The sequence below is a fragment of the Sceloporus occidentalis genome, unplaced genomic scaffold, assembly GCF_023333645.1.
Source record: "Sceloporus occidentalis isolate IW3139 unplaced genomic scaffold, rSceOcc1.0.p SCAF_8, whole genome shotgun sequence".
Classification (NCBI taxonomy): Eukaryota; Metazoa; Chordata; class Lepidosauria; order Squamata; family Phrynosomatidae; genus Sceloporus; species Sceloporus occidentalis.
Genome location: NW_028316988.1, coordinates 26,540,305 through 26,562,500, shown reverse-complemented (window position 1 = coordinate 26,562,500; position 22,196 = coordinate 26,540,305). Strand labels below are relative to the sequence as shown.

At 46.0% G+C, this 22,196-nt stretch overlaps 2 protein-coding genes across 6 annotated transcripts in view; both read left to right on the top strand.

Annotated features, from left to right (window-relative positions):
• CUNH19orf25 (chromosome unknown C19orf25 homolog) overlaps positions 1–9,596 on the top strand; it is a 10,833-nt gene extending 1,237 nt beyond the window's left edge. Inside the window, exons 1-4 of one of the 5 annotated variants that reach the window (XM_089535700.1) lie at positions 1,572–1,589; positions 2,099–2,327; positions 7,101–7,238; positions 8,010–9,596. In XM_089535700.1, coding sequence (XP_089391826.1) covers positions 2,312–2,327; positions 7,101–7,238; positions 8,010–8,206 — 351 coding nt within the window. In that variant the 5' untranslated portion in view covers positions 1,572–1,589; positions 2,099–2,311 and the 3' untranslated portion in view covers positions 8,207–9,596. Of the gene's footprint in view, positions 1–1,571; positions 1,590–1,694; positions 1,748–1,828; positions 2,328–7,100; positions 7,239–8,009 lie in introns of those variants that run through there. The other 4 variants (XM_089535699.1, XM_089535704.1, XM_089535702.1 and 1 more) reach the window with 4 other exon arrangements.
• A 5,795-nt stretch (positions 9,597–15,391) lies between these two features.
• Positions 15,392–22,196, top strand: part of LOC149308389 (phosphatidylinositol 4-phosphate 5-kinase type-1 gamma-like) — a 55,495-nt gene continuing 48,690 nt past the window's right edge. Inside the window, exons 1-2 of the mRNA XM_089536869.1 lie at positions 15,392–15,542; positions 15,708–15,998. Coding sequence (XP_089392995.1) covers positions 15,392–15,542; positions 15,708–15,998 — 442 coding nt within the window. The remainder of the gene's footprint in view (positions 15,543–15,707; positions 15,999–22,196) is intronic.

Here is a 22,196-nt window from a genome sequence, read left to right as displayed (position 1 = left end):
GTGAACTCAGCACTCTCTAAGTGGTTTACAATCTGTATATTTCAGCAACATATAATCTCGTTCTGGAAGAGGGAAGGGGTGAGGCTTGGCATTGCAAACTGGGTTTGCTATCATTGGGGGCAAAGAGGTAGGGGAGAGATAAATAAAGATGGGGTTCTGTTTTCCCTATCCAAAGGGTTTGTTGTCAGGGGCTGAGAGGAGCAAGGGGTCATTTTTGGGGGTCACAACCTGTCAATGAGGAAAGGTGTGGGGAGAATATTTTGGTGGGGAGGGGAGAGACCAGCTTCGGAAGCAGGTTTGTTTCTGGAGGGAGAAAGGCCAAGGAAAGGGCCCTTGGAGAGGGGGCCCCATGGAAGAGATCCCACCTCCCTTTGGAGGAATCACATGGGGGCATCATTGGAGGCGGAGGACAGGGACTCCATCCAAAGGTGGAAGCCAGAGAGGATGCTGCAAAGGTATCACAATATAGGCAAGTTGTGTGTGTGTGTGTGTGTCTGTCTGTAAAAGGGTATGTAAACTTGAGGAGGGGGCTTGTGGCTGGGAAAGGGAGTGTGAATCTTGGCTTGTGGGGGAGGTCTGAGTGATCTTCGGGGGACCCTCAGAATGGAGAAAGCAAGACAGTTTTGTGTGTGTGTGTGTGTGTGATACTATTGGGTGGGAAGAAATCTTACTTTGGAAATGGTGAGTGAAGCTTTAAGCAAGCTGACCAGGCGTCCTCTTTTTCCAGGGCATGCCCTCCATTCCAACTTTCGGTCCAGGAGGAATTCCAGAATGCCCTCCATTCTGAGCATGACTAAGAAGCATGAACTTAAATTTATACACAGGGTGAGAAGACATGTCCTCTTTTTCCAGGGCATGCCCTCCATTTCAGTCTTCTGTCCAGGAGGAATGCCAGCCTGTCTTCCATTTGAGCATGTCTAATGAAGCAAGAATTTATATTTCGATGACTGTTTTTAGTTTTTGTTTTCTAATATCCTGTTTTTTTTTCCTGGAGTGTCCTGCATTTTGTGGTACCTTGTCCTCCTTTGCAGTTCGGGCATCTGGTCCCCCTGGCTTCAAGGGGCTGGTGGTGGTCTCGGTTTAAGCAGGGTAATCCTTTGGTTTATGGATTGTAAACGGCGTAGAGAGTGCTGAGTTCATGATGAAGCGGTATGGAAATGGAAAGGCTATTGCTGTTGCTAACCCTCCACTCCCAAATCTGGAATGGGGCTGGATAGGAAGAAGGCCAAAAAATAGAAGGGGAGAGTCTGAAAATTGAGCCAGGGATGTCCAAATCCTAAAGGAAGAGGAGATGGGAAGAGGTAAAGATTGAACCTTAAAGAGTCTGAATGATGGAGGAGGTGATGAATAAGGTGTTTTGTTTTGGAGGGATGCTGAATGAGAGCAAAGGATGCTTCTTGAAGAGTCTTAGAGGAGCAAATTTCTTGGTGATGGGGGAGAAAGTTCCAGAAAAAAGAGGGGGACGATGGGTTTGAAAAAGGGGGAAAGCCTTGCAAGGAAGAGAGGAAACCCAAGTGGGGGGGGGGGGGGAGAAGGAGGAAGGAAAGAAAGATCTGGATATAAAACCTGCTGACAGAAGAGGGGAGGAGGTGAGAACTCCTTGAATGCTGGGAACAGAAAATTGGGGGGGCGGGGGGAGGTTAAAATCAACTTCTGGGTGATGCTGGGGATGAACCGGTGGATGGCATTAAAAAGGGGAGCTGGAGAATTGCCCATGAGGGGGTTGAAAGGATCCACTTTGGCTGAGGTGGGGTCTTCTTTGAGCACACTGAGGCAGCTGGGGAGTGTTGGCACCGGGGTGGGTGTGGTATCTGCAGAACCAATGCATTTGGGGTTGTATTCTGTATTTTCCTTCCCTTCCCTCCCCTCTTTTTCTGCATGCGTCTTGCATAGCCCTCCTTTGCAGAGATGGGGGGGGGGGGGAAGCTGCAGAGTTGGCGGTGAAGGTTCTGGAAGCCTCTTCAGGCGGATGGGCTGTCCTTTTTCTGGCCAACGTAGAAAAGCCGAGAGGGGGGGACACCTTTAAAAAAATAAAGGGGGAGAACAATTTGATTTCCCAAGGTGACCAAAATCTCTCCTTCTCCTTCATCTCAAATAGAGCAAAATTCTTTTGCAAAGGTGGACAGATGCATTCAGAAACAGCCATTTCGTCAGAGCAGCGATGGGAAATTGTGAGGATGTGAAGTCTCGGCAATAGATTCAGGGTATGCACACATAACACACACGCACACAATTAATTCTCTCTCTCACACACACACCACACACGAAATTCCATCGTCACCTTCTTCTGGCGTAGGAGTACATCAAGGCAATGGATGTTCGGAGAGGTATTTTTGTGTCCTTTTAACCCTGGGGAAGTGGGAGATGGTTGACCGGAGAGAAAATCAGGTTGGAAACCAAAAAGATTTGTTGGTTGAATGGAAGGTTTGTTTAGCGGAGATCATCATGAAGGGGGAGGAATCAGAGAGACAGTTGGCGGTTTGGTTTCAACCCATTTCATTGGTGCAAGAAAGAGGGATACTTCACAGGGATTTTGAAGGAAAGGGTCATTAAAATTTTAGAATGGGCTTGAACTCTGCAGATTGCCATTGAAATTAGGGCTGTAAAGAAATCTTGGCTGATCAAGGAACTTAGATTTGATTGAACTTCCTCGGATGATGCTTAAACAAAGGCATACCATTGGTCCCTCCAGCCTGAGACAGTCTACTCCCAAGTAGCCCCAGCTCTCTAAGATGTCTTCTTTAAATGGAGGTGCATGGGACTGAATCTGGGCAATTTTTGCATGTGGGTTTTGTGCCATATCTGAATTATGCTCCTCCCTGATTAAAACTGCAAAAAACCCTTTCCCAACCTGCATCCCTGCTGGAGTGTTGGACTACAGTTCCCACCATCCCCAGTCAAACCAGGTCATCCTGCCCATCCGCAGGGTACCAGGTTGGGAAAACAATTGTTTTGAGGGATAAATAAGTATGTCCCCTTGTTGTTTTTTTTAGTTATGCAAACCCTGGAGTCTTTTAAAACATTGCCTTGTGATTTATTTTAAACCAATTTTGGCTTGTTTTAAAAATGGGAAGTGATCCATGCACGCATTATGAATTAAGTTATATGTCTCCCTATCAGTAGGAATTGTGCAGCCATTCGTTCCCCCCCCCCCCCCCCCCGAGCCAAAACACACTGCAGAAATAATCCACTTTGAGACCGCTTTAACTGCCCTGGCTCATTTCTAAACAATTCTGGAACTGTAGTTTTGTGGGACATTTAGCCATCTCTGTCAGAGAGCTCTGGAGCAACAACAAACCTTAGGTCTGTTACAGACTGCCAAAATAAAGCTGCTTTGGGTCTCTTTGGAGGTATGCTGTTTAAATGATGCCTGGGTCCTAAGAGTCCGGAGGTCGCGCCAAAGCCACACTCCATTCCTAAGCACTGGAGGGCAGCTTTGGTGCAGCTTCCGGATTCTTAGGATGCATGCATCATTTAAACAGCATACCTCCAAAGAGACCCGAAGCAGCTTTATTTTGGCCGTCTGTAACAGGCCATAGTTCCCAGAATTCCCTAGCACTGGGTAGTTAAAGTGGTCTCAAACTGGATTATTTCTGCAGTGTATTTTGGCCCTATGTAGCAGATTCAAGGGAGGGAGAGGTGAAAATTGGAAGCCAGGTAGAATCTTGGAGTTGGAAGGGGCCACAAGGGTCATCTCTTTCAATCCCCTGCCATGAAGAAACATGCAATTACAACATTCCTAAAAGAAGTAGAATAGAGACAGAAGAAGCAGTGAGAAAAGATGGGTGGGTTATAAATGGAAGACACCATTACTTAAACACCTACTTTATATATTCGACTGTAAGTCGACCTCATGTATAAGTCGAGGACAGGTTTTGGGGCCAAAATTATGGATTTTGATCTGAGCCGTGGATAAGTCAAGGGTAAAACGTAGAGGCATGTAGCAAAGAATAGAAAGGATGAAGCTAAGGAAAACGATGCCAAAGAACTTACACAATTCTGGCAGGCATAACATATTGTGCTTTTCCAATCCAGGCATTCGAAAAGGTCAGAACTGGACAGAGTAGAAAGGTTGTTGCTTCTTTTAGGCGCTCCTGGAATGGACTAAGCTCTTGCCTTTCACCCCTCTACTCAGAGAAAGAGAGTGGTTTCTATTTTTGACCCATGGATAAGTCAACCCAGTTTTTGGGAGTCATTTTTTTAAACTAAAATATCTAGACTTACATATGAGTATATACAGCCCTAAACAAAACCTTGTGATTGAAGCAGGGTAACAGTAGCCTTATTTGCAAACTTCTTTATGCTTTTGATTGAGACTTGTATGCATCACAGCAGGTGCCTTAGAAGAAACATTCTCTGCTTTGTGACAGTGAAAGGACCATACCTCCTGCCTCTTCTAGTCTACTCTGGCAGTGAATGGAGAATGCCTCCTCTGTTCTCTTCTGTGACAGTGAAGGGAGAATGCTTCATCTGAGAATGCTTCTTCTACTCTGCAGACTTGATCCAAAAATTTCTGAAATGCCTTGTAGATCTGCAGTTTCATCAAGTTGCACAGAGGGAATGTTATGAGTGGTTTCACCTGCAATGAGAAGTGGTGGGTGTCATCACAGAATTGAGCATTCAAGATTAGCAGGTGGCTTCACCTTCAAGACCTCAAAGATAAATGAACTGTATATGCAGGTTGCAGAATCCAGTGGTTCATTTGTTGCGGGATTGTATGTTCCCTCTTCTGGTACACTCTCTCTCTGTGTATATGCGCCAAGAATGGGAAAAATTTAGCTCCCCAGATGTCTTTGGACTGCAGCTCCCATCCTTCACCATAAACCATGTTGACTCGTCTTGATGGGAGTTGTAGACTAGAAACACCTGAAGGACTGGAGCTGTCTGTTCCTGATATATATCCTTCCTGTTGAAACAGGTTGGGTCTGATGTACCAAGAAGACTCATGCTCTCTTTCATCATGATATCTCAAGAAGTAGACTACCATAGTCTACATAGATAGGTAGATAGATAGATAGATAGATAGAGAGAGAGAGAGAGAGAGAGAGAGAGCAAGATCATCCACTGAAGCTGAGAGCTGGGAGATCCAGGACAGGAATATGGCATATGTATCTGCCATTGAACTGTGGGACTCATTGCCACAATATGTAACAATAACAGCCAACTTGGGTGGCTTTAAAAGGCAATTCAATGTGGGAAAGACCATGCAGCTACTAGTCAGGATGGGTATAGCCTATGAATTGCCTCTGTTATCAGTGTGATTTGTTTGTGAGATATGCAGTTGCAGTCCTAGCAAACGTTCATGGGCAATTGCTTGGCTACTGTGGGAACAGACTGTTGGGATAGATAGGCCTTTGGTCTGATCTGGAAGCATATGTAGGAAGAAGTGTTATTGGTGAATGCGTTCTGATTCTAGAATTGTTTTCATTTTGGATCCTCAAGCTGATGCATCTTATGACAACCCTAGGGTCTCCTTGGCAAGATTTATCCCCTACGGCCTTCCTTTGAGGCTGAGACAGTGGGATTTGCCCTGGCCATTGTTCAGTGCTCTAACTACTACATCACAGCGGTTCCTGACTCTTGAATGCTGTCTATAAAGACTTGTCAAGCTGAGCTGCTGTGTCTCTGGCTGTCTCTTTTCCCCAGTGGTTCTCATCCAGGCTGATCCTGAGTATTAAGCATTCAAGCTTTTTTGGAAAGGAAAAGCTGGAAAAGAGAAGCCACTGGGCTTGATCGGTCATCTGGGTCTAATCGTCTTACAGAGAGATTTTATCCATGACATGCAAATACAGCAATTCGATGCCACTGTAACTTACATGGCTCCATCCTGCAGAAGTCAAGGATTTTAATTGGGGGGGGGGGGTAATTTGTCATTCTCTTCTAGGGTCAAGTGAAGTAGTTCAGGGGAGTGAACTACAGCTCTCTGTCAGATAATCCTAACCACAGATCTACAGCTCTAGAGCCACCATTGTTAAAATGGAATCAAACTACAATGAGTCCTTTGTATCCTGGAACCGAACAAAGCTGGGGTTTGGTTCCAGGAATCCCCCCCCATGGATACCAAAGTGCATGGATGTTCAAGTCCCAGTGTATACAATGGCATAGTAAAATGGTGTCCCTTATAGAAAATGGCAAAATCAAGGTTTTCAATAAATAAAAATTGAAAATATATTGAATATTTACAAACCGAGGATGGCTGAAATCATGGATATAGAGGGCTAGCTGAATTAAAATTCAGCCACTGTGATTAAAAGAAGTGGACTAAGCCTCTCTAGCAGAGAATTCTGTGTCTCTCTCCAAACTCCAAATCCCAGGGTTCCCTAAGATGGAGGCCTGTCAGTCTAAGTGGTTCATGAATGCTATGATTATGTAGTGTGGATCCACACCAGGACTGGGGAAATATGTGGTCCTTCAGATGTTGAAATAAGACTCCCCTGAAAAGATTAGACATATCTGAAAATACTAGAAAGCATCTGGAAATTTTAAAGCCAAGGAAGGAAAAACAATTATTTTCAGGGGGAAATGGAAAATTTTGGGAAAGCTGTGTTGAATCCCATTTTGGGAGAAAGGCATGATAAATATACTAACAATTCTTAAGTATTGTATTCAATCTAACAGAAAATTTCTCATCCATTTCCCCCCCAATTTTCCCAGGAAAAGAATGGCTTAGTTAAAAACAACACTTTCTATCTCTAATTGTTTCTGGTTTTTATTCAGGCCTTCATATCTCTAGGCAAGACCTGTTTGGCAGCAGAATCATCTCCCTCAGAAGCTCATAGAATCACAACATCTTAGAGATGGAAGGGACCACAAGGGCCATATTCCTTCATTTGGGAGTTTTTGAAAGAAAGATTTACCGAAATAGTCGCTGCTTAACAGTGGATTCCTAGATTGCTCCTAGAGTTCTTTCCAACTCTATGCTCCCATTCAAAGCGGACTGATGGGAGTTGTAGTTCAGCAATACTGGAGGACTACCTATTCTCCAAGTAGGGACCTGATTAGTTTGCAGATGTCCTATTTTGGTCTGAACTCGTCTCAAACCCTCCGTATTCTCTCCCTGCTGGTCCTTTTTCTCATTCCTTTGCCACTTTGTTTTCCAGCAATGACCTCCAAGGCCAAGAAGCGGGTGGTGCTCCCCACGCGCCCTGAGCCTCCCAACACGGATCAGATTATCGAGGATGTGCAGCGTGCTCAACCCAATGACCCTGTCTTCGTACTGCTGGCAGAACCCAGCGAAGGTATTGAGAACCTGCCCTCCCCATTGCCTTGCTGTGTTTTTTAAAATCTAAACCTTGAATCCCAGGGTGGAAGAAAGGCAGGATAAATAAAATAAAATAATAAATCAGATGGTAGATGATGCAGTCGATGGTGGGAGCTTTCCATCTCTTTCACTGATGGAGTCTAGCATCTCCTCTCACAGCCAGTGATAGAGTTTGGACCCTGATCAGCTAAATCTGCTCAGATTATCCTTCATCTGGTAATCAGATTGAGATCCCATTACTGGACATTTGAGGAGCCATTGGGCCAGAGTGCACCCTGTCAACCCAAAACAGATGGAAGGTGGGCTCCCAAGATGTATCCCGAGTGCAGAAGCAAACAATGAAAATCAAAGTATGCAAGCATGACCCATTTCCTCCCCTCCCACAGCTGTGGGAACTATGCAAACAGATTAAAAACGGAATAAAGTTCAGTCCTCCAATTTGTTGTCAGCCTTCATATCTTTTTCCAGCCTCAAACTGTTAGGCTAATGCAGAAAATATCCAACAAATGGACTCTATCACACCACTAGACAACTGTCATTGCTTGACCATATGCTAACAAGGGCTTAGAACCCCTCTGCTTAGTAGCAAAGGGTTAGCTCACTACATCATCAATGAGGCATTACAGGATAATGTGGCATGTTCCCAGCAGTGACACGTTTTGCCATTATGTTACTGTGATCCTGTGGTCTCATCCAAAGGTACAATAATGCATTTCTCTGTCTTTGCCCCCCTCCCTCCTTCCCCCAGATTTGCCTACTCCAGCCAAAAATGAGGATCCAGAAGCCAAGAGGGAACGCCTGTACCGGCTGACTCAATCCTACGTCGAGATGAACCACCGCCTTCAGAAGGCTTGCAGTCTGCTCAAGGAGAAGTGTGAGGAGCTCAAACTGGCCGGTGCCACACTGGAGCAGGGCATTTTGGAGATGAAGCAGAGGGCCTTGTGAGATACTTCTGGGGGCTGGGGGGTTGTGGAGGCAGGGGTGACTGCAGTCAACCAAGAAAAAAGTAACCCCCAAAAACTTAAAAAGAGGAGTCGAGAAGCATTTTTTCATGCCATGCTTGAAGCAAAAGACTTGCCAGCCCGTGATGTGATTTCAGCATGCGTCAGCTTCACCTCTTCAACACTGTCTGTGTTTTAGGTTCTGTGAATGTGTGCCAAAACCCAGCTGCCTGCTACAAGCCTCTTGCGGGCCATGCTGTGCTTGCCACCAAGCGCCCAGTCGTGCAGTTCAGCTCATCCATTTTGTTTGTCTTTTTCAGATTGACAGGGTTTGGTTCTGCCCAGGCCTGTCCTTCCCTTCTGTGGTTCTCTTTGTATAGACGTAAGATGAAACGCCATCGTTGGGTGGGGTTGGGGACTGTGGAATTCAACAGAGGTATTTTCTTTCTGTCTACTTATTTAGTTTGGGACCACTGGACTTTGAGGGTAAAGGGGTGGAGAAGAGAGTGGGATTAGCTGCCTTTTTGCACCCAATTGGCAGCTGTGGGTTTGCCATGATCTCTTGTCCTGTTGTGATTTCTCCTTCTGGTACTGCCTAGAGGATGACCCCATTGCCATTGTCAAGATCCTGGGAACACAGGTCCCATGGGTACATGGAACACTAAGACCATATGGTGGGGAGGCCGGTCCTCGCCTCTGCCAGTGCGGTCATCCAGTCGAGTCAGGTGGGCCATCCTTCTCCTGATGCCCTGCTTGTTGAATTTCATGGTGCCAGCATAATGGCATCTTAGACCCTTGTCCACGCCATCCACCAAGAGGGAACCAAAGTCATCCTGGTTTACATGGACATCTGACCGGAGCAGATCCCACCAGCTTTGGGGCACTTGGCCGGACTCAAGTATGACAAGGATTTTCAAGCAGAGGTTACTCAGCAGCTTGCAAAAGTCCAAGCCTTGCACCCAGGCTCTGGGTTCTTCTGGATTGGCCAAAACAAACAAAGTGGGCTTTTAAAGGACACGAGGGAGGGGCAGGTGGAGGCAGCTTGGTTGTGACATTGTGCCCCATTGTTGGAAATTATTGGATTCATTTGGTATTTTAACATAGGCCCCATCGTGACGTGGGTTTGGTGAATGTGGACGGATCCCAGTAGACTTGTGCCTAGATTTGTAGGAAGGATTGTTTTGAGTTTCCCAAAAGATAATCCATACATGAAGAAAGTGTTAGGTGTTTAGGGGTGGCAGGGAGGTGGGTGAGAAAAGAAAGGGGAAAGGGAATGTCGTTCATTGTTTGTCCTGATAGCAAGAGTGAGAAAATGTTTACACAGAGAAAAGTCTGCTGGTTGTTAACTTAAATTTAATTTAAGGAGACCTTATTAAAAAGCAGTTTTTGGACAACTCTTTATTATGCGTGGCCTGTTTTGGTGGTTTTAGGGAGTTGTACAGATGTGTGGGTTGAATCTTCCCTGAACGGCAGCATCCAGAACTGTTTGGACACATAAAAAAATAAGGGCCATCAGTTGGAAATAAGGTTAGATTTTTTAAAAGTGGAGTGGAGAAAGTGTCCATGCGGCCTCCGTATTCTGCTTCTTTGGCTCCCAAAGTCTTCTGCCCATCCCCCAATGCCTCCACATTTTAAAATGTATCAGGGGCAATTTAAACCCCAAAACATGCAAAATGCCCCCCAAACACATAGAACAACCCCCAAATCCCTCCACTTTCATTTGTGTCGTTTCCAAAATGGTGACAGGAAGCGATGCAAAATGGGGGGATGGAATTGGCCTCCAGCCCTTGCTCAGTCACCCACGCCTGAACTACACAATTGTTGTGATGTTCATGCTGCATAGTCATCTGTTCATTACCAAAGCCTTAGGTTTGCCCTACGTCTGAAACGACTTGAAGGCACATAACCAACAACTCAGGAAACAAATAAACAAAAATCTATTGTATATAGCAGCAGTCTCTAAACTGGTTTCTTCCAGATAGGTGGGACTACAACTCCTAACCTCTCCATCCATCATGTGGATGGTGCTGATAGATGTCACTGTCTTAATGCATTCAAAGGATGGTCAGTTGCTAAAGGGTCCAGTGTTAGGACCAGTGAAGAGTCTTGCCTATCACCTGATCCTTCTTTTTAACCAATTGTGCCAGGGTTGGAATCTAGGACCATCTGCTTACTACAGTCTTTGGCAGCAAAGGGATCTTTCCCAGTACCTCATCCTTTCAAACCAGAGAACCCAAGCACTAAACCTTGGAATTTCTAGACCCAAGGCAGGGTTACTGCTAGTAAAGTCCCTCAGTTCATCATAGGGCTGCCAGGTTTCCAAGATGCCAGTATGAGACAGCTGGTTACCAGCACAAAACTGGACAGGGCCAAACAAGGCAAATTAGGTGAGGCCTGGCTCAGGTCTTGCAAGAGCAAGGCTCTCGTGAGATCTCTAGGATCCTGCAAGATCTCAGATCTCACAGGAACTTGGAAAAACAATGCAGATATCATGGCCTCGTTTTAGGAAGGATATAGAAAAGTTGGAGTGGGTTCAAAGGAGGGCAGTGAGGATGATAGGAGGCATGGAGCACAAAACGTAGGAAAGGCTGAAGAGAAGGCAAGGGTGACACAATGACGCTCTTCAAATGCCTCAAAGATCATCACAGAGAGGAAGGGGGCAGGTTTGTTCTCTGCTGCCCCAGAAAGGTAGGGCCAGATCTAATAGTTTTAAGCTACAGGAAGGTAGATTTAGATTGACCATGAGAAGGAGCTTCTTTGATGGCCAGAGTGGTTGGAAATGGAACCAGTTCCCTGGAGAGGTGATGGGGTCTCTCTGATGGAGTTCCTGCACTGAGTGGGGGGTTGGACATATGGGGGGCCCTTCCAAATTTGTGGCTATGTCCACCACAAGAAGATGAGAAGGTTAGTCTGCAAGTGTGCTGTTCAGCTGAGCCCAAACGAAGAGTAGTCACACCAGGCATGGCTACAGCAGAAGGCCCTCCAACATTTGGGTATGTAATAGATCATTGCTGTGTACAGTGGACCTTTTTGTATTAGTGAGCTAGTGATTGACTTCCTGTGGATTACCATATCCCACATACATACATACAGTAAATTTTGTTTATTCAAACAATCAATCCATCATTTCCAAACATAAAAAACAATAGTCAAATCAATCCAAAATACAAACATAATAACACTCAAACCCACACTTTATACCATCTTACCTCTATCCTTTACTCTTCCCTTCACTCTCTCTCTGTTCTCCCTACTCTATACTTCTTTCCTTGTACCATCTTAATCCTTACTCTTACCTTCACTTCCTAACACCTAACTACACTCCTTCTACCTATCTTTTTACCTACCGTTAACTGTCTTCAATCTCCAGTTTTCTTTTGTACTATCATCACTTCCTTCTCTCTGATATTTTTCTGTTTCGATGTATCCCCCATTTTTTAAAGAAACAGCTTTGATCTGTTCAATACATTTGCTACCTTCATATTCTAAGTTATATTAAACTATCATTTATCATTTATTCCTTTGACACTGACCTCACTACTAATACAAAAGCATACCTTCCTTTCAGCAATTACTGCCAAATATTCCTAAATCTTAATCGTATTCTTAATCTCTTACGATTACATTCCCCCATTGCTCCTTCAAAAATTCAAAAACCAATTGCCAATCATGATCAAATTTATCTGTATGTTTATCCTTTAAAATCTGTGTTAATTTGTCCATTTCTATTACCTCCAGCAGCTTCATTGACCATTCTTCTAAACTTGGGTATATCCCATATTATTCAATGGCAACGCATGCACGCAGATGCTCTGACGTGTCTATGTGCATGTCACTGCCATAGAATAAAATGGGGCATGACCATCCATATATTTTGCCATCCACGGAGGAGCCGCCTTGTCCGGGGACCTTCTAGATGCCCTCATGGTTCCTGTGTGAGACTTGGTTCACCAAATCTCCCTCCTGGACACAACTGCCGTTGAATAACTGTGGCCAAAACAGGCTCAAATGAGTCTGAATAAAAGCATTCCAATATCTGTTCTGGAGCATTCTCAGAGATGCAAGCGGCAACAGATTCTTCCTCAGCGCACGATTCTCCGAAAACTGCTCTGAAAGCTTGCTGTCCGCACATTGGCAATCATTAATTCTGCATCTCAAGCTGGGTTTCCCTTCTAAGAATCACTCCTGAAAGGATGCTGTGATGGACCAGAGCGTGGATATACAATTTTAAAGTGTGAGACATACTTCTCAACATAGGTATTCAGTTCCTTTACTTATAAAGACTTCCGTTATAAAGAGAGCTGAGTCTCCCTTATCCGCGATTCCAAAATCGGAAATGTTCGAAAATCCAGAATTGTCCACATAGTTGGCTGATATAGTGACCCCTTGGCTTTCTGATGGTGCAAAGTGCACCAACTTTATTTCATGTGCAAAGTAATTAAAAATATTGTGTATAAAATTACCTTCAGGGTAAAGTGTATACGAAACATCAGTGAATTTCATGTTTAGACCTGGGTCCCATTGCCAAGATCTCTTCACATATGTGCAAATACTCCAAAATCCATATATATATATACACATACATACATAGATACACATACATACACACATTCATCCCTACATATTTGCGGCTTTGATTATTTACAGATTTGATTAATATGTTCTCTCTAGGAATATCTAGGTCCTCCAATGTAACTCTATGGTTAATTTTAACTAAAACTTGCACTGAAAGACCAAGAGATTCCTAGAGAGAATACTCTACTACTACTAGTAGTAATAATAATATTAATTTATATTCTGCTTTTTTCCGAAGGAATCAAAGCGGATTCTATCCAATAGGAACACATTAACATTTCGGTCAGATTACTAGGCCTTTGTAGCTCCTCCATTGCAGTTCTATGGTCAGTGTCTGTTGGACATTGGCCACAGAGTTGCCCTGGAGGACCTAGAGATTCCTAGAGAGAACATTCTACTAGGCCTTTGTAGCTTCTCCAGCGCAGTTCTATGGCCAGTGTCTGTCGGATGTTGAACACAGAGTTGCCCTGGAGGACCTAGAGATTCCTAGAGAGAACATTCTACTAGGCCTTTGTAGCTTCTCCAGCGCAGTTCTGTGGTCAGTGTCTGTCGGACGTTGACCACAGAGTTGCCCTGGAGGACCTAGAGATTCCAAGAGAGGACACTCTACTAGGCCTTTGTAGCTCCTCCAGCGCAGTTCTATGGTCAGTGTCTGTCGGACGTTGACCACAGAGTTGCCTGGAGGACCTAGAGATTCCTAGAGAGGACACTCTACTAGGCCTTTGTAGCTCCTCCATTGCAGTTCTATGACCAGTGTCTGTTGGATGTTGACCACAGAGTTGCCCTGGAGGACCTAGAGATTCCTAGAGAGAATACTCTACTAGGCCTTTGCCGCTCTTCCAGTGCAACTCTATGGCCAGTGTCTGTTGGATGTTGACCACAGAGTTGCCCTGGAGGACCTAGAGATTCCTAGAGAGAATACTCTACTAGGCCTTTGCCGCTCTTCCAGTGCAACTCTATGGCCAGTGTCTGTTGGATGTTGACCACAGAGTTGCCCTGGAGGACCTAGAGATTCCTAGAGAGAATACTCTACTAGGCCTTTGCCGCTCTTCCAGTGCAACTCTATGGCCAGTGTCTGTTGGATGTTGACCACAGAGTTGCCCTGGAGGACCTAGAAATTCCTAGAGAGGATACTGTACTAGGCCTTTGTAGCTCCTCCAGCGCAGTTCTATGCTCAGTGTCTGACGGATGTTGAACACAGAGTTGCCCTGGAGGACCTAAACTAGAGATTCCTAGAGAGGACACTCTACTAGGCCTTTGTAGCTCCTCCAATGCAACTCTATGGCCAGTGTCTGTCAGATGTTGACCACAGAGTTGCCCTGGAGGACTCAGAGGTTCCTAGAGAGGTGTCCTTTCAGCTAAAAACATGGTGTTTGTGTTATCTGCGGTTTTTCAATATTCATGGTGGTCTTGTGCCCCTAACCCTAGCGAATCTGGAGGGAGACACGAACTGTACCAACTGTACCAACATTAAGCACGGTCTCCCCTCCTCTGGGATCTCATGCCACCATTTGAGAACCCCTGATGTAGTCTATTTGATTTCTATATTGCCCATCAGGTGATTTCCACGTATATAGTGGCCTCCTCTCACATAGGAGGGATATTTAAATAAAAGATGTAGAGACCCATTGCTACCAGGAGATGGCACTATTGCCCAGAAAAAGAATGAGAAGACACTCAGGAAGAATTAATACAAACGATTTCTCAGTCCACTTTGGACTCAGGGTTGGGTCCTTCCAGGAGTCTCCATCTTTGGAGGTTCTTAAACAGAGGCTGGATGGCCATCTGTTGGGGACATCTCAGAGGACACCTCTCTGGGAATCTCTAGGTCCTCCAGTGCAACTCTGTAGTCAACATCCGACAGACACTGACCATAGAGTTGCACTGATGGAGCTACAAAGGCCTAGTAGAGTATCGTCTCTAGGAATCTCTAGGTCCTCCAGGGCAACTCTGTGGTCAACATCCGACAGACACTGACCATAGAGTTGCACTGATGGAGCTACAAAGGCCTAGTAGAGTATCCTCTCTAGGAATCTCTAGGTCCTCCAGGGCAACTCTGTGGTCAACATCCGACAGACACTGACCATAGAGTTGCACTGAAGGAGCTACAAAGGCTTAGTAGAGTATCCTCTCTAGGAATCTCTAGGTCTTCCGGTGCAACTTTGTTAAAAGTTGACCATAGAGTTGCACTGGAGGACCCAGATGTTCCTAGAGAGGCTTGCTCTCATGGCTCTGTGGCCATAATCTATAAGTTTATTCCTGACGTTTCGCCAGCATCTGTGGCTATGGGCATCTTCGGAGTGTTTTGCTTTGTGTTTGTGTTTTTTCCACAATCCACCGGGGTCCTTCTCCCTGAACCCCAGCGAATGTAGAGGGACCACTGTGCGATGTGTTTTGGACTTGTTCTCCTCAGTGAGCCATCTCGTGCCCCTCAGGACCAAACCGGAAGCCGCTCTAGGACGTGGCCTCTATGACCATGACCGCTATAAACACTAAACATCTCCTCGAGAAGTCTCCACTTACGTCGTCTATGCGGGCGTTCTAGGCGACACACTCTATGGTGGAGCCCTCAGGACCAAACCGGAAGCCGCTCTAGGACGTGGCCTCTATGACTATGACCGTGAAGGGCGGTAAACACTACACAACTTCTCGAGAAGTCCCCACTTCCGTCGGCATTGCGGGCGCTCTAGGCGGCGCGCTCTATGGCGGGACCCTCAGGACCAAACCGGAAGCCGCTCTAGGACGTGGCCTCTATGCCTATGACTGTGAAGGGCGGTGAACCCTAAACACCTTCTCGAGAAGTCCCCACTTCCGTCGGCGATGCGGGCGCTCTAGGCAGCACGCTCTATGGTGGAGCTCTCAGGACCAAACCGGAAGCCGCTCTAGGACGTGGACTCTATGCGGTAAACACTAAACGCCTTCTCGAGAAGTCCCCACTTCCGCCGGCTATGTGGGCGCTCTAGGCAGCGCGCTCTATGGCGTGGCCTCCGAGTCTGGCCGCGCATGCGCCGTCTCCCCTTTCCAAATTCTCCTCAGTCAGGAGAAGAAGAAGCAGAAGAAGGAGCAGCGTCGGCGGCGGAGCAGCTGCCCTCCGTCGGCCATGGAGCTGGAGGCCTCCGAGGAGGCGGGCAGCGCTGGAGGAGCCCAGGCCGGAGCCGGAGCCCTCACCCCCGAAGCCGGAGGAGGATGGGGGCCACCTCCGCCGCCAGACAACGGCGGAGGTGAGAGATAACCCGGCTCGGTCCCGCTTTAACTTGTTGTCTGGCTCAAGGCGCTGTGGAATTCTGGGAGTTGTAGTTCGTTGGGGGGGGGCCGCGGGTTTATCTGGGCAAGGTGTGTTCAGAGGAAGTTTGACATTGCCTTCCCCTGAGGCTGAGAGAGTGTGACTCTCCCAATGGCTATTCATGGGATCCAAACCGGGGTCTCCAGAGCTGTAGCCACTGGCTCTCATGGCAGCCCTAAGGCGACCCTATGATGGGGCTTCCTTGGCAAGGCTGGTTCAGAGGGGTTTGCCATGGCCTTCCTCTGAGGCTGAGAGAGTGTGACTCCTAAGACTGTGGCCGTTGCGTGCCTTCAAGCCCTTTCTAACCGCCAACCCTGTCACGGCTCTTTCTTGGCAAGGTTTGTTCGGAAAGGGTTTGCCGTTGCCTTCCTCTGAGGCTGAGAGAGTGTGACTTGCCCAAGGTCACCCAATGGACTCGCATGGCCAAGCCAGGATTCAAACCCTGGTCTCCAGAGTCATAGCCCAACACTCAAGCCATACAACACAAGGGCTAGCACGCTTGGCTTGTACCGCTGGTTATCGACAATGTTGTCTTAACAATTGTGTGTGTGTATATATACATATATATATATATATATATATGTATATTGCAAAGCTATAGCGGCGTTTAATGGGTCGAATCAATGCGTGGAGAGATCTTGCAGCACCTTTGAGACTCACCGAAAGAACAAAGTTGGCAGCATGGCTTTCCTAGACTCAAGTCTACTTCCTCAGATGCATTTGGTCACTAATTTGTCGTTAAGGTTGTCATTGATAACGCTGACGGCAATGATGTTGAGAGCCTGCTGTGGTTATTATATAACATTGGCTTATTATACTTGCAATAATTATAGTCATTAGCATTATTAATATTAATAATATACTTATAATGTTAGCAAGGATGTATATGTATACATGCATGCACACATATATATATATGCGTATAGTTGTTGATATAAATAGTGCTAGTAATTTTTACTGCTGGTAGGGAGACATTAATAGAGTCGTCAGTGTGGCTGGTAATTCCTATTATTATTATTATTATAACAACCAACCTTTCTCCTAGCAAAGAACTACAATATATAATACCAACTATACTGACGATCGGAGGAAACCATGGGACTGTTAAGCAGACACATAATAATGCTAGCTGAAGCATTATGTGTGTGTGGTGCGCGCGCACATGTTCAGGTTGCCTGTCGACTTATGGTGACCCCATAAACCCTATGCGTTTCACCCCATCGGGTGGAAATGTAGGGGAACTTAAGCTTCCTAAGGCGCCAGCCTTTGCGGAGGGAACAAAACTATTTAAATATCGAAGATGTCAAAGCCAAGCCTGTTAGGGTCTAGCTTTAAATCAACAGAGAAGCAGAAATGTGCAACAGACAGGGCAATATAAAGATGCTTCGGGTCACTTTGGAGGTATGCTGTTTAAATGACACATGCCTCTTAAGAGGCCAGAAGCTGCACCAAAGCTGCGCTCCAGTCCTTAAGATTGGAGCATGGCTTCTGGCCTCTTAAGCATGCAGCACTTAAACAGCAGCATACCTCCAAAGTGACCCGAAGCAGCTTTATTTTGGCCTGTGTCTTTGGGTCCAACGCTTCCCTAAGAACTGAGACTGCCTCCAAAAACAGCACAAGCAGCTTGAGGTTCGAACATGAGTCTGCTAAGGGCTTTAATCCATATTTACCTTGAAGCTATATCCTAATCTAGCTGGTGAATAGTTCAGGTAGAGAAGAAGTCTTTGGCCCTATACAGACGGGCCAAAATAAAGCTGCTTCAGGTCACTTTGGAGGTATGGTGTTTTAATGATGCATGTGTCTTAAGAGTCTGGAAGCTGCACTAAAGCTGCACTCCAGTCCTTAGGAATGGAGCATGGCTTTGGTGCAGCTTCTGGACTCTTAGGACGCATGCATCATTAAAACACCATACCTCCAAAGTGATTCACAGCAGCTTTATTTTGGCCTGTCTGTATCAGGCCATAATCTCACCATCTTTCCAAAGCAAGTTGGGAGAGGAGGAAGATGGAAAACAGGCCGTTCAGTTGAAAGCCTTTGAGAGAGAATGTCTCTCAGTCCCAAAGGGGAAGTAACCTAAATGACATGGCTAGTTTGAATGAGAGAGAGAGAGGGGAGAGTTTGCATGCGGGAAATCCCTATCCATCTAAGGAGAGGGAATGAGAATGCAAAAATCTAGCTGAAACTCATTGGCCTGTTACAGACTGCCAAAATAAAGCTGCTTCAGGTCACTTTGGAGGTATGGTGTTTTAATGATGCATGCGTCTTAAGAGTCTGGAAGCTGCACCAAAGCTGCCCTCCAGTGCTTAGGAATGGAGTGTGGCTTTGGCGCGACCTCCGGACTCTTAGGACCCATGCATCATTTAAATAGCATGCCTCCAAAGAGACTCGAAGCAGCTTTATTTTGGCAGTCTGTAACAGGCCATTGCTTCCTTAGGCAAGGAATCCTCAGAGGTGGTTTTGCCAGTTCCTTCCTCTGAAATACAGCTCCTGGTCTTCACTGGTGGTTTCCCAAGTAAGTACTAACCAGAGCTGAGCCTGCTTAGCATCCAGGATCCAAAGGGATCTGGTGCCTTTTGGAGCATTTAGGCCCAAGCGTTAATAGTAACACCGATAACAGTAGCATTAATATTGCAGCAGCACTGATAAAATCTCTGAATGTTAACTGCTATAGAGAAAGAAAGGTGGAACTGACGGTCTAGTATTGGTAATACTATACCTGTAATTGGATGTGCTGCGTAGGATGGGATTTGGGGGTTATTAATAGTATTAGCCGGCTTGTTTTCTTGTTTGTTGTTGCCATCATCATCATCATCATTGATCAGTGACCAAGGAAGTGTGTATTTTCATGATTCATGGCTCATTATTTATGATTTCCCAAGCCGCCCTGAAGGCATTTGTGGCTGAAAAGTGAGGTATAAATACTCTAAACTGGTGACCCCCCAAACTGTGCTCTTTAAGGGATTTTAAGCTCCCAGAATCCCAGACTATTGGCCAACATGGCTAAGGCTTCTGGGAGCTGTAGTCCAGAATCTCTTAAAGGGCACAGTTTGGGGACCACTGCTATAAATCAATCAATAAAATTGCCTTGCACGAATGGTGACAGGAATCCCGCTCTCTTGTCGATAATAGCATCAGTAGCACTGTTTGTTTTCACAGGTGCTACTAAAAATTGGACGTCTGAGCGGAAGATATTAGATTATTGCTGCCTGTTCTCTGAGGGATGCGATTACAATACTAAGGAGGATTCCTGGGAATGTTATTAGTACAGTTACTAGGAAATATTTGCTGGGAGAATGACGGCGTGGGGTGAGAAACTGGGGGAGGAATCTTGGGTATTAATAAGACGTGGTGTTCGTTGTGCGACAGAGGTTTTGCGAAGCCTCGGAGGAAGGCAAAGGAAACCTCCCTCCCAACAAATCTTGCCAAGAAAATGCCATGGTGGAGTCACCTTAGGTTTGCCATGATTTGGAAAGTTGCTTGAAGGTATACAACAACCATAAAAGCTAATGTTTATTTATTCATTTCATTTCTAGGCCGCCTTTCTCTCAGAAAGGGACCCAAGGCGGCTCACAGTATGGCAGCCAGAGGGATTCCTGGAGTATCTTTTATATCATGTTAGTGTGTTTTGTATTTAGGCATGGGCTAATGTGCTGGCGTCAGGTTATCGGATGATTATTAATGGCATTATCATTGCTTGCACGAGAGAGAATATGAGGCAGCGCGATCAAGTTATGAAGATGGTTATTATCCTGATTGACGCCAGTATTATTCAGCGTCAAGGCAGCAGTGTTAGGCACAGCTGATGAAAACGGCAGTATCTGGGCAAAAGAGGAGCGGGCGTTAATGCTGTATTTATTATGACAGTGTCCTGGCAGAAATGAAGGGATATGGAGGACTAATATAGAACGAAAAGCCAGTGAGGAAATCTTAGCGGTGGAAGCCGGTGATGATATGATCAGACTTAAAAGAGGAGAGAAGAAAATTTGGCTGGTTCGCTGGGGTAGGGAGAAGTATTAAGTAAACGTATTACGTTTGCTGGGGCAGGGAGAAGTATTGGCCTGAGAAGAGAACGATGGGTGGCACTCTGGGAAGGGGAAGGCTTAGAACAGTGGTCCCCAAACTGTGCTCTTTAAGGGATTTTGGACCTCAGCTCCCAGAATCCCAGACTATTGGCCAATATGGCTGAGGCTTCTGGGAACTGGAGTCCAAAATCTCTTCAAGGGCACACTTTGGGGACCACTGGGTTAGAGAATGGACGAGAAAGGCGATAAGTGGTATCAAAATGTAGTTGCTATTACTATTGCTATTGTCCCTTATCATTAGCTATTCTGGCTAGGCATGATGGGGGTTGCAGTCTGCCTGCTTCTGGAAGGGCATGCCAGTGGGTTAAAGGAAACTCCTGGAAGGAGGGGGGGGGGCAGCAAAGAGAGAACCTGAAGATGAGAGGAGGAGGAAGGAGATAACAGGACCTAGGAAGACCATAATAGGTGGGAATACTGGGATGGCATGGAAGGAAGCTTGGTAGCGCTGGGTAGCAGAATTGCAGGGAGTCACGGAGGTTGGGGTGCAAGACTGAAGGTGATGGCGGGGGTCTGGTAAAACGCTAGTGGAAACTCTGGGGTTACAGAAATGAAGGAATGTGAAAATGTGGTTCGCAGTTGAAATCTGTTGGGGCTGTGGGAGGCAGGAGGCGGGGAGGCAATGTGCTTTTGGAAGTGGAGAAGGAGAAAGCAGAAAATGTGTGATGTGTCAGTTGGGGGCCTTGGGCATGATCTGAGGGCTCTGTCAGGTATAGCAGAGGACAGCTGTGTCATGCGGCTGGAGGAGGAGGAGGAGGAGAGCATTGCTCAGCTCCATCAGCCTTGTTTGCACGAAGGTACAAACACCCACCAGAGCATGAAGGGAATGTCACTTCACAGGGACTCTCATTTGTTTGTGTTTCCCCCTCCTCTATTATATGAATTAGCAATGACCTTTGTTCTGTCTCTTTCCCAGTCCTGATACTTAAAATCTCCTTCTCCTCACTGCCGGCCTCCAGTTCATCAAAGGATGCTGTCCATTTCTCCACCCCGCTCATGTTTTCTTTTTAAAGCCAGGCTGGCTCTTGGTTTGCCCTCCCCTCCGAGATGTTCCCATCCATCTAAAAGGACACCCTGCCCTGGAGTTTAGGGACTGCACTAATTAGAACATGGCAACTGCAAGAGATGTGGAAACTGAAGCAGTCGACCTTTCTTTTAAAAAAAGGTATTGAGTCTTATCTGCCTTTCTGCTAATCGAGTCTCTTTAAACTTAAATGAACAGCCAATGCCTCCAAGCCTCAAGGCTTTGCAGTCCAGGAAAGGGAAAAGAAATGCTAAAAATAAATGTAAAAAGTGACCCCTCCATTGCTGAAAAAGAAAGGCCATCCTTGATTGTTGCTCTCTAGTTTTCTTCTTATACCTGATCTAGGCCAGTCTCAGACAATCGATGAACTCACAGCCCTCTTCCCAACAAAGATGAGCAGGCACAGATTAAATAGACCTCCTCTCCTTTGATATGAGTCATTTATAACACCCTTTAACCAGAAAATCATAAAGGAGGCTGGATAAATTAAGCTTGCCTCCTCCCCACTCCTTTAGTGTACATGTGTGGGTGAAGCTAGCTGGGATTCAGACCATGCTCCTGGTCACAGTAATACTAATAAAGATGTTTATTCCACCAGGCACTGGAGGATCTGTGCAGGTCGGGTCCCTGTCCAATGTACAGGGGACATATTTGAACTGTGCATGCTCTTCAGAGTTCATCACCACATAGGGTTGCCAAGTGTCTGATATTGAAACAGGCCTAGTACAGTGGTCCGTCCCTATTCTCTGGGGCAAAACCCTCCCTAGGAATGCCCAGATCCTCCAGTGCAACTCTGTGGTGCCAGAAAATGATCATAGAATCACGCTGGAGCAGCTACAGATGCCTAGAGAAGTGTTTTCTCTTGGAGCGTCTAGGTTCTTCAGCACAACTCTTATGGTCAACTTCTAGCAGAATTGTGCTGAGATTCCTAGAGAGAATTTATTAATCAAATCTGCAAAAGTCAAAGGCACAACCATGGAGGGCCAACTGTGGTGCCACTCTGTTCTCCCTTAGTTAGCCCACACCTGGAATA